This window comes from Mercenaria mercenaria, chromosome 17, assembly GCF_021730395.1.
Source record: "Mercenaria mercenaria strain notata chromosome 17, MADL_Memer_1, whole genome shotgun sequence".
NCBI lineage: Eukaryota > Metazoa > Mollusca > Bivalvia > Venerida > Veneridae > Mercenaria > Mercenaria mercenaria.
Genome location: NC_069377.1, coordinates 28,517,022 through 28,537,416, shown reverse-complemented (window position 1 = coordinate 28,537,416; position 20,395 = coordinate 28,517,022). Strand labels below are relative to the sequence as shown.

The 20,395-nt window shown below is 35.3% G+C and overlaps 1 protein-coding gene across 3 annotated transcripts; it reads right to left on the bottom strand.

Moving 5' to 3' along the window:
• Positions 1–1,055: 1,055 nt before the first annotated feature.
• On the bottom strand, positions 1,056–11,968 carry LOC123536088 (baculoviral IAP repeat-containing protein 7-B-like). 3 transcript variants are annotated; one of them, XM_053529355.1, is made up of 9 exons: positions 11,549–11,968; positions 10,297–10,448; positions 9,569–9,584; positions 8,583–8,729; positions 7,346–7,524; positions 3,828–3,921; positions 3,202–3,291; positions 2,806–2,904; positions 1,056–2,309 (listed from the first exon to the last, which is right to left on the bottom strand). In XM_053529355.1, the coding sequence occupies exons 1-9, from the start codon at positions 11,835–11,837 to the stop codon at positions 2,113–2,115; spliced, it is 1,263 nt and encodes a 420-aa protein (XP_053385330.1). In that variant the 5' UTR covers positions 11,838–11,968; the 3' UTR covers positions 1,056–2,112. The 3 variants fall into 3 exon arrangements, with proteins under 3 accessions (XP_053385330.1, XP_053385331.1, XP_053385332.1); XM_053529357.1 differs by having other exon boundaries at positions 2,170–2,309; positions 2,747–2,904; XM_053529356.1 differs by lacking the exon at positions 2,806–2,904.
• Positions 11,969–20,395: the final 8,427 nt, after the last annotated feature.

Sequence of the window (20,395 nt, the reverse complement as noted above, 5' to 3'; positions counted from 1 at the left end):
TATTTATTGGTTTTATATAAAGAAGGAATGAGATTTTTTTCAATGAGATTTTTAATTTCATCAATATATCTTTATATAAGATACATTTAACATACTGCTGTTGATATTCTTGAAATGTTCTAAAAATACTGAAAATATGATCTAAATTTTCGTTGGTTATTTTAAAATAAAGAAGGAAGTCACTAAGTTTTTTTGTAGCGTAGATTTATGTAACCAAGGTAAAACTTGATTCTATTTTCCGTTTGTTAGAAATATCTACAGTGTTCTCAGTTTTGATCGAGTTTAACAAAAACTGTTATTGTTAAGAAAGAAAGAATTGTTAGAAATGTTTATATCATATCTAAACGTATATTAGACCTAAGGTTCATATTTGAACATGTAAACAATTTGTACATACAGACCATGTAAACAACAACGTGTATTAATAGTACAGTGCATAAGGTTTTAGATTAGCATTTAGCCTGCTAGCGTCACATGATTATACCTTTGCGACGAGTGCAGACCAAGATCAGCCTGCACATCTGAGCAGTCTGATCAAGGCATGCACTGTTCGCTATTCAGTCAGTCAGTCAGTAAATTTTCAGTGAACACACCTTTGAATGATAAGTGGTACTGCCTAAATTGAATGATGGACCAGTCCATTTTAGAATGTGTTTGTTTGTTTGTTTTGGGTTTTACGCCGTTTTTCAACAGTATTTCAGTCATGCAACGGCGGGAGGTTAACGTAACCAGTGTTCCTGGATTCTGTACCAGTACAAACCTGTTCTCCGCAAGTAACTGCCAAATTCCTCACATGAAACAGAGGTGGAGAACTAATGATTTCAGACACAATGTCTTTTATCAAATAGTCACGGAGAACATACGCCCCGCCCGCGGACCGAACTCACGATCCTGCGATCCGTAGACCGACGCTCTACCTACTGAGCTAAGCGGGCGGGTTTTTAGAAATCTAGCTGGGTAAGGGTTAAACATACTTATTACATGTGTAGCTAAGCACAGTATAAATGTATGCTACCTCTACAAAAATACTTGACTATTCTTAAACAAACAACAGATACTGCATGGCATTTAATTTTGAATATAACTCAGCATAGACAATAAATGTATACATTTAGTTACTTCGATATACTTGATGAGCATTTACTACATTTGAAGTAAATATCTAAAGACAAAATATTTTAGTGAAAGTTGGGTATAGGATGTCTTTAACAAACGGTAGCCATAACTATAGTGTAGTGTATATCAATACAATTAATCATCAATACAACAACGAAAATGTGCATTTAGATATGTAAGTGTATTCATTCTGATATAACTGTAACTATACCATATCTAGAATATTGTACACGGTAAATATATGTTTAAGATAATATTTGCAAAACCGTCTTGATAGCCAAAAAAATAAAATAAAATAAAATATTTTAATCACAATGTGCTAGCTGTTTTACAATAAGAACAATAAGTAGTGTTTACTGTGAATATTGACATTTTCCAAACTTTCTTTCGTTAATTATCCACACAGCGCTGAAAGAACAATCGCAACATTATCTATGTTACATTGACATGACACAATCGTTTTCACCACAAAAAGTTTGTTGTATTTAACTTTAACCAGAATCACATTTTTTCTGCATTCTATTTAATTTAAGACCAGCCATGCTTTTTATCATATCATCGGATTCAAAACATGGGTTAACAACGCTTCGCGGATATTTGGAGAAAGGGCTCTTGTAACAAACATGTAATATTCTAACCACCACGGTTGTTCACAATCTAAACAACTGGATCTGAGTATGCTGGAAAAAACAAGGAAAACTCCCGTCTGTTATGTTTCCTTATTGGCTAATATTTTACCTATGTTCAGTTAAGTGTCCAAATCGGCATACGTGAATTATAACGTAAGAATAAGTCATTCACACACTGATCAACCCACAAGGAGACTAAATATTGAAATGAAATTGGAAGGTTAGACCATAAATGTTATTTCTCAAAGTGACAAACTCTTAACACATTCATACAGTGATATCTTCTACAGTATATGGAAGTGCAGCGTACACCTGTGGCATTAATATATTACGTAAAATATGACTTGTTTGTTACAATGCCCCATCATTACGCCCGGTACGTCCTGATCTTGTCCTCAATGTAATTGTTGCAAACAGGACAATGCGTCATATTTTCAGAGCATTTGTGGCAAATTCGGTGATGCGCACAAGGTAAAATTAGGATATCCGGTTCCTCGTCAATACACAGCATACATTGGATCATCTGGGAAAGCTGTTCGTTTTCTTCAGCAATCGCTTGCAAATCTGCAAAAAAAGAGATGTTTGATAGAAATACATTCATACACATTGCATTATTTCTATCAAACAATTTGTCCCATCAGAAAATCACTTTCATTTTCTCGAACTTGCATAATCGATTATTTGACGCTTTGGCGAGTTTAAATCCTATTCGGGAGTTACGCGTCTTTTTGGTGGTATTTCCTCTTTAGGTTAATTTCTTTTCCACTCTTCAAAAACGGAGGAAAATGCTGCGTACGATTAAAATAATAATGCAATCAAAGCTATATTCCCGTATCCGGGGAAGACTATATCACCAGTGTGGAAGTAGTTTGGATCGTACAATTTATGTGAAGGTGCAGAAGTGAAAGAAAAGTGGTATTTGTCGCTTGGTTCACTTTTACATCCGTGACCATTGGCAACTGCTGCAATGGTATTTTGTCGCTAGGTTCACTTTCACTTACCATGGGATCATTCTCCAAGGCAGCCGGGGTATTTTGTCGCTTGGTTCATATTCGCTTACCTTCGTGATTATTGTCCTCCGCAGCAGTGGTATTTGTCACTTGACCTTGCAAAACAAGTATCTTGTTCACAATACTCTCCACGCTAGGATTCGTTTCACCTTATCAATTATGAAATGACATATTTCAAATGCTATAATTATAAGTAGAGAAAATGACCAAAAATATAGCTGATCTATTAAACGGATGAGGGATATAAACAGACTTCAGACCTATTGGTGACAGATTATGATATAGTCTATCCTTGATAAAATTTTAACGGCATTGCTTTCGGTTGTTTACTGTCTACATCTTCTGTCTTAAAATTAAGGTTTGCTTATTTAAAGGTAACTGAGTCGTGTTTTCTATTTGTTTGTATTTTTGCAATCATTTCTCTACAAAACTTGAAATAAATTTACCAGCTTTCTCCAGTTCTGCTTTCGCAGTTTCTACATCACGTTCTGAATATCCCATCCTCGTAACTTGACGACTAACCATTGATTTGGAAGCTAAAATGGATATAAAAAAAATTTAATATAATTTTTTTCGTAAAACCGGGCCAAAACAACAATGAATAAATGCGGATTAAAGATCAGTTACGATTTATACATATCGCATTCAAGTTTTATAAACAAAATACGATATAGATTTAAGAGCAAAATCCATTCTGCCGTTTACATGACAATTCGATTTCTATTCAAGTCATACTGACGGTAGAACATTCTGTGTATCTTATAAAACAGAAAATATTTATACTAATATTTTAGGTCGATTTTGAAGCAAACTCAAAAACATATTAGTTACTCTTGACACCTCATTCCAGGTGGAATCCATCGCCATGAGGGTATGACAGAAAAGAAACAAGTTTTCCTTTAATGCTGAGCGCCAAGCAAGGAACCTACCAGCACTCGAACCGACGCTCTACCACTATGCTATAGAGTTGGTTTCAAACAAAATGTAAAAGCAGAATCCAAAAAAGTAGAAAGACTGTAAACAGCAACATGAGTCACACATCAGTAAAAGAGCAACACACGAATTGACTTACGTTCACTGCTAGAAATATTAAGTTTATCCATTGATAATAACGTGGATATTTCTGGTTCTTTCGTCATCTGAGAAGTTCCACCGGCAGCAGCACCCTATGATTACGTACAGTTAAACCTGTATTAGGCAGTAGGTCAAGGGAGCAACACAGTGGCTGCTTAAGGCAAGTTGATGTTAGAACAAAATGTCAGTTAGGGAAGTAAGCTTATGACAGGTGGTTGCATAATACAGATGGCCGCTAAGGCAGGTTCAACTGTATTATATTTAGTACATGTACTAGATATTGAATGAATAATAATAAGTTAAATTTGAAATTAACGATACTATTTTATAAGAACTTCTATATATGGTTTCAAATGTTGTTATATTTTGTTTTATAGTAATTTGTTTAATTTTCTGACCCAACTAAAGAACAACATGGGGGAATAATATGTAAATCTGATCTGGTTTACCATTTGCAAGGTTTGTTTGCCCGGCAAACTTTGGGGCTGATGTTAGGCCCTCTTCTTATAACATATGTTCTTTTCCATCCGACATTAACAGAAAACTAGAGTTGTCACATTAGTGACGAATTATACCCCCACAATATGGCCTTGTCACAGAACTAAGCCAATGTCAAGCTGAATTTGCTTGACCTTTGACCTACTGACTTCAAAATCAATAGAGGTCATCTGCTGGTCATGATCAACCTCCCTATGAAGTTTCAAGATCCTCGGCCCAAGCGTACTAAAGTTATGGTCCGAAAAAGGTTTAAATGTTCAGGGTCACTCTGACCTTTGACCTTTGGAATTCAAAATCAATACAGGTCATCTGCTGGTCATAACCAACCTTCCTATTAAGTTTTGTAATCCTAGTCCCAAGCGTTCTGAAGTTATTGTCCGAAAACCGTTTAAATGTTCAGGGTCACTGTGACCTTGACCTGTGACCTACTGACCTCAAAATCATTAGGGTTCATCTGGTCATAACCAACCTCCCTATCAATTTTCATGATCCTAGGCCCAAGCTTTCTTAAGTTATCCTCCGGAAACCGTTTAACTGGTTCGTGTTATTGTGACCTTGATCTTTGACCTACTATCCTCAAAGTCAAACTTGACCTTATTTTCTGATGTTACACCTGTGTTCAAAAATGATCCTAGGCCCAAGCGTTCTGAAGTTATCATCCGGAAACCGTTTAACTGTTCAGGGTCACTGTGAACTTGACCTTTGACATACTGACCCCAAATTCGAACTTGACCTGTATTTTCTAATGTTACACCTGTGTACCAAAACTTATTTAAATCGGTCAAGCATTTCTTGAGTTATCATCTGGAAACCATGAAAACCAACGGATGGACGGACGGACCGACCGACCGACCCCACCCCCAACCCAAACTTCGTTTTATGGGGGTATAATGACACTGTTAATTTTGAAGACGCCCGACCACGTTTGACGCAATTTAGTGTATTATGTTTACAAAACGACGTGGTAAATCATCGAATTCGACGAATTTCATAACTGTTGTCCAGTCTGACTAGTTTGGGCATATTGAATAATATCACTTAACTTTGGACTATTGACAGTCGATACAGCACTAAGTTAATTTATGACAAATAAGCTGTTGAAGTGAAGACTTTTGGCCCAACAGAATATTGTCATCTTATACTATATGTTATCATTGCATTTTCACATGTGGAACTCGACTTTCTAAATAAAAGATACTGAATTGATATCTATATCCTAATTGATATCACACTGTAGCATTTCGACATGAATCGTCAATCCCTCCCCCCCCCCCCCCCCCCCCCCCACTCTCTAAACAAATAAAACACGTAATGTAGAAATTAATCACTCTAAATAATTTGGTCAATATAAATTGGAATATCAAATTTGAATATAAAAAGAGCTCGTAGAACACGAAATGCCCCCTTTGATGTAATCAGTAACTGCACAAGGAACAGAAATGATAATTTGGTCACTGTGCACTAGACATTTGACGTACTGACCTCAAATCAATAATTATGGGTCAATTATCAGTCATAAGTGGCCTCCGTATCAAATGTGATCTTTAAAAAATGCATTCTCTAGTGATTTGGCAAAAATAGTTCTACTGGTCTGGGTCAATGTGACCTTGACCTTTGACATACTGACCTCAAAATCATTAGGGGTCATCTGCTGGTCGTATAATCTCCTAATCAACTTTAATGATCCTAACCCAATGCGTACTTGAGTTATCAATAAAGGTCATTTGTTGGTCATAATCAACCTCCCTATTAAATTTCCAGGTCCTAGACCAAAGCGGTCTCAAGTTATCGTCCTGAAACTGTTTAACTGTGCCGGGTCACTGTGACTTTGTCTTTTGACCTACTGACCTTAAATTCAATAAGAATTATCCGACTAACCTCCCTATCAACTTTCATGATCCTAACCCCAGTCGTTCTTGAGTCATCCGGAAACCGTTTAACTATTCCGGGTCACTGTGACCTTGTCCTTTGATCTAATAGCTTCAAAATCAATAGGAATCATCTGCTGGTCATGATCAACCTTCCTATCAACTTTCATGTTCCTAGACCCAAGCGTTCTTGAGTTATCATCCGAAAACTGTTTAACTGTTCCTGGTCACTGTGACCTTGACCTTTGACATACTGACCTCAAAATCATTAGGAGTCATCTGCTGGTCATGACTAATCTCCCTATCAACTTTAATGATCCTAACCAAAGGCATACTTGAGTTATCATCCGGAAACGGTTTAACTGTTCGGGGTCCCTGTGACCTTGTCCTTTGATCTAATGACCTTAAAAATCAATAAGGGTCATTTGTTGGTCATAATCAACCTCCCTATTAAGTTTCCAGATCCTAGACAAAGCGGTCTCAAGTTATCGTCCTGAAACTGTTTAACTGTTCCGGGTCACTGTGACCTTGTCTTTTGACCTACTGACCTTAAATTCAATAGGAATTATCTGACTATTTATCTGACTAACCTCCCTATCAATTTTCGTGATCATAACCCCAGGCGTTCTATAGTTATCATCCGGAAACCGTTTAACTGTTCCGGGTCACTGTGACCTTGTCCTTTGATCTACTAGCTTCAAAATCAATAGGGTCATCTGCTGGTCATGATCAACCTCCCTATCAACATTCATGTTCCTAGATACAAGCGTTCTTGAGTTATCATCCGAAAACCGATTAACTGTTCCACTGTGACCTTGACCTTTGACCTACTAATCTTAAAATCAATAGGGGCCATTTGCTGGTCCTGACCAATTCCCTTTTTTAACTTTCATGATCCTAGGCCCAAGCGTTCTGAAGTTATCATCTGGAAACCGAATGTCTACGGACCGACCGACCAACCAACCGACCGACAGACCGACCGGCACTTGCAAAGCAATATACCCCTCCTTTTTCGAAGGGGGGCATAATAAGTACCAGTCTGCATTATATACATTTGTTCAACATAATATGTTACTGTCTTAAAGTAAAAAAAAGCATAAGATCATAGCTTTTGTCGAAAAAACGTATACACCCCTGTAAGGGGACTTACCACTGGTTGGCTACTGTGCCTTCTTTGTTGCATTGCTCTAACATACTCTCTTCCTTTTAGCTGATTAATGTAGTCGCAGTTAGGGAAGTAAGTTGCATGTTCTTTGCAGGGGTCATCTCCTGCACTCCAGTCCTTGAGTCCACCGTCACATGTAAAACATCGACATAAATCTCCTTGGCCTACCAGATAGATAATATTATAATTATGTCGACTTGGTCAATTGTGCTGCAGAATAATTTATTACATGCAATTTTCTTAAATCACACATTTGTTACAAGGAAATATAGGTCAATGAACAAATATTCTACGTTTGTATTAGTTCAAGTAAAAGTTGAACACCCACCTTTCATATTCTTAGCAAACAGTTTTTAAAGATGACGAGTTTAGTCATAAATATATTGTCTAATCGCATTATATGTATTTCAAAGACACTGCTGATTCTTGGAGATTATATAATGTAAAAGTCTACAGTGAAAATATGTAAGTCAAATAAAAGAACGTCACCTAATTCTGAATTTTATCTCATATCTTTATCAATATTTGTCTTATTTTCGATGTATAAGTATGTGCATCATGCGTTGGCACGAAGGCTTTTAGTTAAGAAATAATGTACAGAAAAACCGTGGTTTAACGTTATTAATACACGAAAAGAGGCGTAGCCCGAGTGAATTATTCTGCCGACGTATAACCGATTTTGAGTGTATTAATTTAAGTAAAACACGATTTTTCTATACATTATTTCGATTCTAATATGCCCTTTATCTCAAACAGTAGGAAAACTATAGTGGCGCTCTTTCTTGCTCGCAACAAAAACATTGATGTCATAGCACGTTAACGTGGCGTCACTTAAGCATAAGCGTGTTTTAACAGAAACAAGCATATCAGATTATTTGTTCATCTGACAGTATCAAACATTTATTTCTGTTAACACTGCCATGGCAATATTAACAGTGATCTGTTCTTTTCAATTTTTTCAACCTCATTCTTATATTGAAAAAAGACAAATGTTTTTACCAAAACAAGACTTTTTATGCAACAAAATTTGGACTGTAAAACAATAATTTAGTATAATTTGATAAATCCTGTTTCCAAAAGAAAGCAAAACAGTCCGTAATAGAGACATATAGGTACTAAACAGCCGTTGTCATATTACAAGAATTGCTATAGGATTAAGCCTGTGGGGCTGCGTTTACGGAACTGGGCTTTTCTTCTTCAAAAGTTATCATTATGTTTGAACCTGTAAAATATAGTCCAGCGACAGCTAACTGCTGATGCAGGATTCCAATGTTGCCGGGAAATGATACAAAAGTTGCCAGTCTTGCTTCCATTGTTTGATATTGAGGAGATCTTATTTTGTAAGGCAGCTGGGAACCAGATAAATTTCCTGCAAAAGAAAGAGAAACGTTTTGAAATCTAGCTTCTTGCAGACCTTGTTAGTTCAGTTACATAAACTACCTTTTTATTTACATGATACCTTTCCAGAAGCAGTTCGTGATACAAAAACATGTAACTTCAAAATGATTGCAACTAAGCTACATTTGAACTGTTGCTCGACGTTTGGAAAACTGTTCTAAAACATGTATACCAGAACCTGTCAAAATGTGGAACAATTTAGATATAGAGACATAAAATACTGACAACCTTTCATTGGGCAAACTTAAAAGGATTTTCATAATTATTCGAATACATCAAACGAGCATCAAGAACAGCTGTAACCGTCTAAATACAGGTTTCCATAACAATCATTTCCGTGATAATTCAACATGTAACTTGACACACGCAAACTATTATTTTTGAAGCATTTTAAACAGTCCAGAGGCACACATTATTTACTTTACTGTACTAATAATACCCGTGAGTATCATCCTCTGATACCGACTGTAATGATTGGGCATGCCTTTTCGATTATCATGGGGACGAATTTTCAACTCGTTTGTAGCAATGTCTAGGACAGAAGACCGTGGAACTAATCATCTTTGATATTCCATCTAATTTGAGACTTACATTTGATTTGTTAAAACACCCGTAACAGGAGCCAGAATTGTGCTCTATAACAGTTACATATCTTGCTGCAACCGATCAATAATACAAAGATATCATCATAAATATCGAGTAAAGGTGGTACCCAGCCTACAGTTACCCCCGATACGCATGTACTTATATAATGTTTTCACCTTGTTACAATAAGATACCGAATATATAATGGTTAAAATGTATACGTACTTGTCGATAGCTCTGCCTAAAAAGAATAAATACGAAAAACGTCGGTACTGCATATTTTTAAGGTAAGGTAGAAAACAATGAATATTAACTTTACACAAGGTACTTTCTTGATGTTAAATGCAATTTGATATAGAGAGAAAATTCTACCATTCCTTACTAATATATTAACTTATTATACTATAATATACACTTATTGAATGGTTTGCCGGTCAATAATCTAAAGAGCCGAAGGCCAATAATTATGAATATTGACCAGTACGCCATTCAATAAGTCTATATTACATGCCATCAGAAGTTAATTTTCACAGTTTGTTTTAATTTTTGACTTATTAGTCCAGTAAACATGTGTTGAAAACAGACCGGTCATGTAGTACAAACTATGGACCAGCCATGTACGTAAGGAGTCATGTAAATAATAAACTGCATTATGCTACATCTGCGCTTAAGACCTAGTGCATAGATTATGTCATTTACCACATTTTTATATTTCTGTTTGCTTCTTTAACTTTCATTTTTTCGGATTGAAGTTATTTATATAAAGCACTAATTCGAACCCTTCCTCTACAACAATTGTTTAACCATATAAAGAAATAATCAATCTTTCAGATTAAAAAAGATAACAATAAACAAAACAAAAGAATTATTCTAAAATACCATATTAATTTAGTCATTTTAATACAAAAACAAGAATACGTTTGGTGAATTTGAAACAGACATATAAAGTTTACCTGAATACGATCAACTTCTTGTTTGCCAAACCTTTGCATTAAGTAGGTACATTTTGGCGAATGCTTCACGTGTTCCTTCAATACATCGTCATTCTTCACCCAGTCTTTTAGACCAATGCCGCATACATAGCATCTTACCAAATCTTCCCGACCTGCATTGAAAAAAATCATAAGCACGGCAGAAGGATAAACACAGTGCATCAGATATATATTTACATTTATTGCAATGCCATACTGATTTATAACTCCGTTAAGTTATAAGAGAACCTGAAAAGTCAATATTTTTTCCACAGATGCGTATGTTATAAAAAGATAATTAGATTTATCTCGAGAATATGCTCTTGTTCTTTCGCGGAATGATATTGCGTCCTATAGTCACGCAATATTTCTGATGCAGATCTCGTGCATATTTCTCGATATGAATCTAACAGCCTGTAAACATTTTAAACTCCATTAAGATGCAGTAGAATACAAAATATCAATAGTTTTCTGTATGGATGTTTAAATTTCGGGTACGTTTTATGACATAATGTTATCTGTCAGTTTAATAATCTCATTACCGTTAGTATATTTAATTTTAACCGCGCAAATGAAACTTTGTACCGAGAAGATGCATTCGTTGTTTTCATGGCGTAATATTGCGCACCTAAAATTACATGGATACATGCTAAATAGGAAAATACACAGTGCAGCAAAGTAGCCCTTCGGTCGGTCTATAGTTCAGCATTCTAGAAAGTAAATTTTTGAAATTCGTACTTGATGTCATGCACTAAAACACTTATTAACCGGCTTGCTGGTCAATAATCAAAGTTATGGCGAATGCAAAAAGTTTTGTTCAAACACATAAACTGCTTTGGAAGATTACAACCTTGTGTGGCCGCCCCATCCCCCAACCCCTCCCCTTCTTCCCTAAGCAAACACACTTTTAAATCACTTATAGGCTAGAAATTTAGCCATGGGAACGAACTAGTTTCTCTATCGGCTTCTCGAAGAAATTTAAAATCGCATACAAATCTATGACAGAAATATTTTGTACATTCAGTCAGGATTATCCCGTTTTTAACGATTTTAAATAATGATAACACATGTACCGTTCTGTTGAGTCACGTGAAACTTATCACGTTTAAAGGATTATCTAAAGTTAAATGGTACGCATCCCTTTACCGATAAAATTAACTTTATCTAAGGGTCTTGATTATCTGAATAACTGAATTTAAACATCACGAAAGAGCCCAAAAGTACAAATATATACCTGTATAGAAAAATCCGAGATCCGCAAGTATACCTCTATCCGGCTTTTCGTTTACTAGCCATTTTGTTGTTTGAAATGTTGACAATCTTTTTTCATTCGTGATATAATCTACGTATCTAGGTACAGATGGAACAAAAGCACCCGAATCCCTTGGTAGGTTTGAACTTTGTACAAATGCTGCATGAATAGCAAAAGAACTAGCGTTTCCAGATTGATATGAAAAACCTGAAGGTATGCTTGTTTCGCCGTGTCGGGAAAACATTGACCGGGCACTTGTGGCCATCTGCATGCTTGGACAGTCCGTATCGACATCTGTTGTCTGTGTAGGAAATTTATCATCATTGTTTTGATGCGGATACGATGGGTTCTTGAAAGTTTGCTTTTCGTTCGGTGCTTCACAATGCTAAATTATGCTGATAACATTTTCGTGCATTGCACCTGCCCTCGGTTTAACTCTTAACATGTTCTAAGTACCTAAACAATTGTATAACACAATACTTAATATCATTGACCATAAATAGAAATTGTTTATAAATGATCTAAACCTTTGATTTTAATTTTACGAAAAATAAATTCATTACCTCAGGCCGCAGGTATATTGGAAAGCAATAAGTAGTGTAGCGCATGCCTTTTTGCCAATACGCGATTGGCTTATCGCATTTATGGAACGCCGTTTTTGCAATATAGCTGACATAGATAATTTATTAATAATAGTAAACAAAAATCAGGATTGGACACTGTTTTATATATTGTTTATGAACAGCTATAAACTATTGTTTTTTATTTTGAAAAATAATTTCATTTTCATCAATGTTCGTAGTTTTCCGGGAAAAAATCGCAAATATTTTGATACGCAATACCTACCAACTACCACACCTATCCCACGCTATGAGGTCAGCACATCCTCATACATATTTCATAGATCTACTTGTAAAACATGTAGGATAGAGTAATATATCTTACATTAAAGCGTAATGGTAAAATAAAAAACAAGCACGCTATTCACCCAAGTTTCTTTTTAGGCTGAGTGGTCACACATACATCCATAACAATTTCTGGTCTGTATAACTTCTGGCCGCAGTAAATCTTTTGACTTGTATCATAACTTACAAATATCACGTTTTTATTTTATATGTAGAAAATGACATGTCATAGTTATAAATACTGAAATCTCGATCGATATTTATACAGATCACTTAACTGGCGTAAATAGTTCTTATTGTTTACTAAAAACGTAAATGTTTAAAGTGTCATGAATGTGTTTCAAATTAGTAAACAAAACATGAGTGAATATGCTTTGTTATACATGTCCTGTTCAAAAATCGTCATAGTATACAATGGACTAGTCTGGAATATTTTCGACATAAAAAGACCTTAATGTTTGTATTTAAGACGGATATAAGTTTTCTGAATAATCTTCAGGTTGTCCGCGAGGTATATGTACATACCTTTATCCGGAATTGTCGATTGATTTACTTCTTCACAAGCTGAGTTGATATTTTGTAATAATTTCATCAATGATTTGCCGTCTACTCGTCTTAATTTCCACTGCTTAGAAATGATATTTCTTTTGACTTTGGATTCTGCCATTGCAATTTCCTCCGCTTTAGCCATCAACACAGTTTTACGGCCCATTCTGAGAACTGTTATCTTCCGCTGTTGTTTGAACCTCTGCTCAAGAACCGAGCTGTCAGTAGATAATTCAGAATTATTTTGTAGAATACTATTCCCTAATTTCAATGAAAAAGGTGAAGAGCACACCAGTAAACGATTCTGTGAAATGTTGTATAGCGTGGATTTATCGGTATTTTTATATGCTGGTTTCAGAATTTGAGTAAAGACCTCTCTAACGTCACAAGGTCGTAAGTCCGTACAAAAAGCGACCCGATCATATACTTCCATGTTCTAATTATGCGCTTTATCGTTTGGAATATTGCGTAAGATGTATACCTTTAATGCAATAGCACGCATATAAAGTTATTTTTAGAATTTGGGATTCCATTTAGTAAACAAAATATAGAAAAGGATGAGTGCGAGATATATTATATATAGCACTGTATGGGATCCATATTTTGGTGAAAGATATTAACAGAATTGAAATGGTTCAAAGGCGTGCTGCCAGATACGTAACAAATAGGCATGGTAACAGATCTAGTGTTGGTCACAGGTACCCTGCGGCAGGACGAATGGCCGCCGTGTTGACTACCCGCCGTGATTTGACCGATATTTATCTTATTAAAATTGTTTACACATGTTGTCATCAAATAAACAAAAATTTTCGATTTTTTTTCAAATCAGTTGCAGCCGTAATTAAGATATAGGTTGTGTGATTTCGAAACAAAATAAACATATTTGCATAATGAATCACGTATAAGTTATCAAGATAAAACATTTCGATACTTTAACTATATCTTGCTCTTTGGAAAACACTGTATGTGCTTTATTTGAAAAGTAACCGATTTACTTCCTCTTTAAAAAGCTAGCGTCCAACTGTGCTCTCGTTGTCGATATTATTTACTTTGCCTATATGTGCTTGTGTAAGTTTAAGTCTTTTATTACATTTTGAAGGGACGGGGATGGGGCTAGGGTTGCCTTTTTAGAACGTGGTAATTCCGTTTGGATCTTTGACCTGATTTTTTTATCATAACCTTGAAATGCTGATGTAATAGCTTATATGTTTGTTATGTACTCTGTATTTCATGGGCAGACGAAAGAGCTGTTTCGGTACCGGGGTGATAAGTTATAGTGACGTTTAACAACACTCCCTGTTTTGCCTGACAAAACGTTACGTGTTTTACTGGGCAAAAATGTTTTTATTACTTTTACCCAAGGTAAAATTTCTCCGTGAGATTGGATGTTGCTCATGGAAAGCATGTACTTTGCACAGTGTTTCAAACATAGTATTTCCTACAAACGCCGTTATGGAACTATTCACGTATTGCAATATGTAACACCTTAAAGAATAAGATGAACAAATCAGGATATCCAAAAGTGATAAAGATAGGCTAGATATGGTCCTGGAAGGAGCGAGGCTTGCCGAGCTCTATCCGGACCATATCTAGCGAGTCTGAGAAATCCTTTTTTCAAAAGACAGTAACCTGTTATTCTATTATTTATCATGCCATTATTAACACGGCTAAGGAACCCGGCAAGCCTCGCTCCTTCCAGGACCATGTGTAGCCTCGTCTGAGACCAAAACTATATATACCTATTCCATTCTATCTTTGTCAGTTTTGGTGATAACATAATAAAACTTATTCTGTATAAAAACATTAAAAAGAAACAGCATCCACTTAAACTTCCGATGGGCTTTTAAAACCTTAAATGTCTCAGAACTCATTTATGTCGATATTGTATGTGATTAACGATAATGCATTAGAGTCAGACATGCGTCCTGATTCAAATTATATTTTGAACTTCTTTCGAATAATGCTGACTTAATAAACGAGCTAGTAGAGGAAAGGCATTTACGTAATAATTTCATCTTGACATAATTACATTCCTGTTTTGAAATGCCAGAAAAGTAAGACAGAGGGTTTACATCATTCTAACTGTCTGGTTATTTTATTTAGAATTTCATTAAGTCCATAAAATCTGAATTCAGCTGAGATTAACCTTTAGCCTGCTAAATTTTCAAAATGGACTGGTTCATCATTGAATTTGAGCAGTACCATTTATTATTTCAAGGGGTGTTCAATGAAAATTTACTGACTGAATATCAAACAGTGCAGGCCAAGATCAGCCTGCACGCACGTGCAGGCTGATTGGTCTGCACTTGTCGCAAAGGCAAAATTACTTTCCGCCAGCAGGCTAAAGGTTAAAACACCTCAGTTCGCTTTTGTATTTCATTGTATGAGAAACATTTAGAAAATGGAAGTTACATTGCAGTTATCAAAGAGAGTTAGGATAGTGTCCAATACAAGGAATGCTCTTTCCTATGAAGAACAGCAGAAGATTAAAAGTATCGCAGGGTCATTTGTATGCACATACATTAATTTTTAGAATGTTTTCACATATTTTCCAATAAAATTCCTAGACATTCTATTTCTATATTCGCTAGATATCCCTAAAAATATCATTTCTATCATTACACACTAACTATGGTCAGTATTTGTTTATACAGTTACTCTACTGCCAATATCCGTCATGCATGCAGACAGCAGCAGACTTGTATGAGTTATTTGGTGCGTTTTCTTTTCAGATAAAATATTTACATAATTGTTATAATTCATTATTTATTCAGTTTCGTTGTCATTATTAAATTTTCATGAAATGCAAGCGCACAGCAAGGACAGATTGATTATAAAGTCAGACCTTAAATTCTTTTGCTTTGTGAATTTATTACATTTCTCTGTCTGTGTGATCCCCAAAAAGAGAACTCACGTTTGCTAAATCATTTAGCAACATATGAACGCAGACAGACGTGCTAAGACCTCCTTTTAACATGTTTGTTCAAGACAGTTAGTGCAATTCAGTAAAAGGCCCCGTAATGACAGTCGGTAATAACGCACTCTGCGTATGCGATTTCGGAACTTCCGGTTTTTACAAAAGTCATGCGCGTGTTGACCTAAATTTACGTCCGTTTAATTCCTGAAAAACAAATATAAGAAAAAGACATTAACAGAGACACATTTTGTGGCTTCTTTTGACCCTTCCACAGTTAGTCGATATGCTTTCTATTTGATTGTGAGATCACAAGCACTATGATGCTTTTACTCCTAAATCCTACAGAAGCGGAAGGGGGGAGTGAGTTTTTGTCTTGCAACCTGCGTAGTCATGCCCTTAAAGGTTATATTCTGGACTTGTTGATTGATATCTGAAACAACTCGTCTGCAGACAAGTACATTTAAATATATTAAAATTCTAACTTTGGGATGCGGTAAGTAAAATGGAAGGAGAAATATTTTCGCTACTATGGTAACGCCACGTCAATAATGTACACCATCTGAATATTTTAGCTACAACTCTATTCCATATCGGCTTCGCTCACGTATGGACAGATTGATTTATCGGCAATCATGATTTATATTTAGATAATATCATTTATTTATGCTGATACATTGTAATTTCAGACGCCTCCGTACTGTTGAAACAAAAAATGCACAGACTTCCTATCAATCATAATTTAGCACGTGCTGTAATGATTATGATGATTACTTATGCAGCCGCCACTTTTTAATCTTTATTTCTATTTGCATTTGTACACATGTAAATCGCGTATACAGATATTATATTATAACATACAAGATTTATACATGATAAACACGTTCAAAGACGCTAGCGCAAAGGCAGCCACTCAGTGCGGCAAATTCATCCACTGCTAGCACAGTAACAAAGCGATCTGATCACTCAGCGAGAGAAAGCCCCTAGAACAGAAAGAGAGAGAAATCCTTTAGATACTGGCCTGTCTAACTCTTGCCTGTGAAAAGACAGTCTGGTTCTTTAACTTACCTGGTGTATAGCACCGATACACACAAAGCCGTATTTCCTGGGAAGAACCAGTAATGTCCTCTTAGGTGGGAGACACTCAAGAGCATCTCACAGATTTCCACTCCCTGGACCGGGATTCGAACCACGGACCTCTGGATTGACAGTCAAGTCAATAGACCACCGGGCCACCTAATAAGTAATTAAAGCCATCTAATAGAAAACAAAAGCAAATGTATTGGGTTATAAGTTATACCACCCTTCCAAAATCCGTAACATTAATGGCAAATGAAAGAAAGAATGAATGTATAATTCTTAAATTCAACATTCCACAAAATTATCATATCGTGTTGTAGTGATGATGATGATGATGATATTGATAGCAATGATTAGTCGTCATTATTGAATTTATTTGAACACAACAACAATTTAAGAAGACAAATCCTAAAATACGTATAATTTAGCAATACGCGTCAAGTACAAAATATGTGAGCCCGCCCGCCTAGCTGAATACGGAGAGCGCAGATCTACGGATCGCTATGTCGTGAGTTCTATTACAGAACGGGGCGTATGTTCTCCATTACGATTTGATAAAAGACATTGTGTCTGACATCATTCGTCCTCCACCTCTGATTCATGTGGGGAAATTGGCAGTTACTTGAGGAGAACAGGTTTGTACTGGTACAGAATCCAGGAACACTGGTTAGGTTAATTGCCCGCCATTATATAACTGAACTGTTGAAAAACAGCGTTAAACCCAAAACAAACAAACAAAAGCAAAATGTACGAATTAGGTATGATATTTGTCTAAATCTGTTGCTATATTTAACCAAGACACTACTTTAACAGTTCAATTTAACGCCGTTGCTTCCTCACATTAGCAATATTTTACATTTTTGAGGCATATCTATTTTTTTCTGATAAACAGTAATGCATTAAATAAAGACAAATGTTGTCAATATTCAAATCTCTTACTTTAGCACTGACGTTATAAATCAAGATTTATTGACTTTATCATCTTGAAATTATTACAGAAAACAAATCTTTAGCGATTTAATTGCACAAAAAATGCGTGTATCTGTTTCATCGGGAAATTAAGACGGCATGATAACATTCGTTTATTTAAGTCTGTTTATTATATATAAGAGTTCAAAAAGTCGTTAAAATCAAAATTGATTAGAAAGAACAAAACATTGAATTCGCTTGGTAAAGTATTAGGTTTATTTATTAGTTTGTATAGTGTCCTTTTCTTTCCTAATCACCTGGCATCCACGGTATCGTTTTTGCTTATGGTACCTCTGAAATTGAGTTTCTGTAATAATACTCTTTTATATCTGTTGTAAACATAAAAACTGAAATCTTAAACTATGATAATTATGTAAAAAAGATCAAAGATGCAAGCTAATTGACAGAAAATTTTATTCGTTTTTAATCATTTTGCAGAGTTTGAAACCATCGATACGAAATTTATTTAAAAATGTGTGGTACTGATGCCACATCTGATAAAGTCATAAGAAATGCGAGAACAAACTTTTGGCTTTTTGTGGCTTCAATTGTATTTAGTCAAAGTTATGTTGGCTCGTGGTACCAACATGTTGTTCACATGGTGACGCATATAAGCAGTAATTCAATGCCTCTGCAAAAGACAGAGCAACGAGAGAAATATCATTTAGGGCTCGACAAAACACTATGAAGACAATTTCCAAAGCAGGTCAGTGCGAGTGGGCTTTAAGTGCTGAATAGAATAAATTGCAATATTAGAAATAGAAAAGTTTCCTCTTTTATTCAAATATCATTGATCTTAAATCACACGGGCACAAACATTCTCATACGCACCACCAATTATATTGAATGTTCGGAAATTGAAATGTTGTCTAACTGGAAAGAAAAAAATTACAAATTTAATTAAAAAGACAGATGTGTAAATAATTATAACTAGAACTCACACATTGAAAAACTAAAACTGGCATTTCTTGATATTGTATTAATGCGCAAACATATTATGATATAATGGAACAACTGCAACTTTGAATATCATATGAAAATCCTATTAGAAAATATGCAGGTGCATAACATTTCTCAACTTTTTTTACTGTTGAAGACAAATAGGAATGCTTTAACACAGCTCTGTAATAAATCAAATTTCCCCTGATAATTCAGTCCACTGATGTAAAGTCTTGATTAGAACTGTCATTCTTGAAATACTTAATAGATAATGTAAGAAATGGAAAGAAAAAAGTCAGTATTAATAAACCTCAGTTTTAGAGTAACAAGTATCAAGTAGTTACAATCGTCAACTAGTACTAGGCGAATGGAAACAAATATGTGTTTAGATATGTGCTTGTTTGATTTGCTTAGTTTAATGTCAGTTACAACCAGAACTTACGTTATTTACGACAGTCAGTCAACCTTTTGTCTCTGGATTCCTTATTTTTATTAACCTGTTCGTAACTAACTACTTCGACGTATGAAACAGAGGTTAAGGACGACTAAGCTTCGACAATCAGCCTGCAAACAATCATAAAGGAGAGCATACACTTCGTCATTGATTTCCAATTTAGTCCATTTGTTTAGACGTATTGTGCTCGACCTATTCGGTAAACCAGACCACCTACGTCAGCAACATAATATATATATATATAGATATAATACACCCTTAATAGGCATATGCAAAAGTGTTGGCATATGTACAAACAACAGCCGTCATTAAAAAAACAGATTAGAAAGAGATTAAACAAAAGACATCGCAAATAAGAGAAATGACAAGTGCAAATTTAAGTGCACTGCACCTAGATAATCGTTAATGTAGATATTACAAAATATTTTAGCAGACAAGTGTTCGTCTAATCTATTGATCTGATAGAGAATTGAGGTAGCGTAAATAGGTACAGTTGTGTGCACCTGAGAGATGGCGGTTAAAGCTTTTAATACAACTGCATTTATCGGACTTTATATAATACTTTTGTGTACAGATTTCATATACTAAAGGACTTTTCTCTTAAATTAATTTCAAACAAACATGGAATAATATCTTACAGAAAAAGCCGCAATCCAAGACCGCAGGCCCCTTACAAACAACAACGCCATAGTAATGTGTAATATATGGATGTATACCCGATAAATATATACACAGAAATACATATTACCCATAGTAAAAATATAGACAACAAGGGCGAAACGAACAAATATAAAAAACAGAATGAAGGTTTCTGCTTTGATATTTAAATGGCAAAAAAAACACAATTGAAACCGTTAGTGGTGCACCAAAATTCATTATCCCCACCATGTTCCAAAGTTGCAGTACAATGTATATAAAACCTTGGTACAGAAGATGAACGCTCACATCAAAATACCATGAAATGACAAAAGTCAACTAAAGAGCAAAGATTGCAAATGAAAACACTTCCATCAAGATAATAA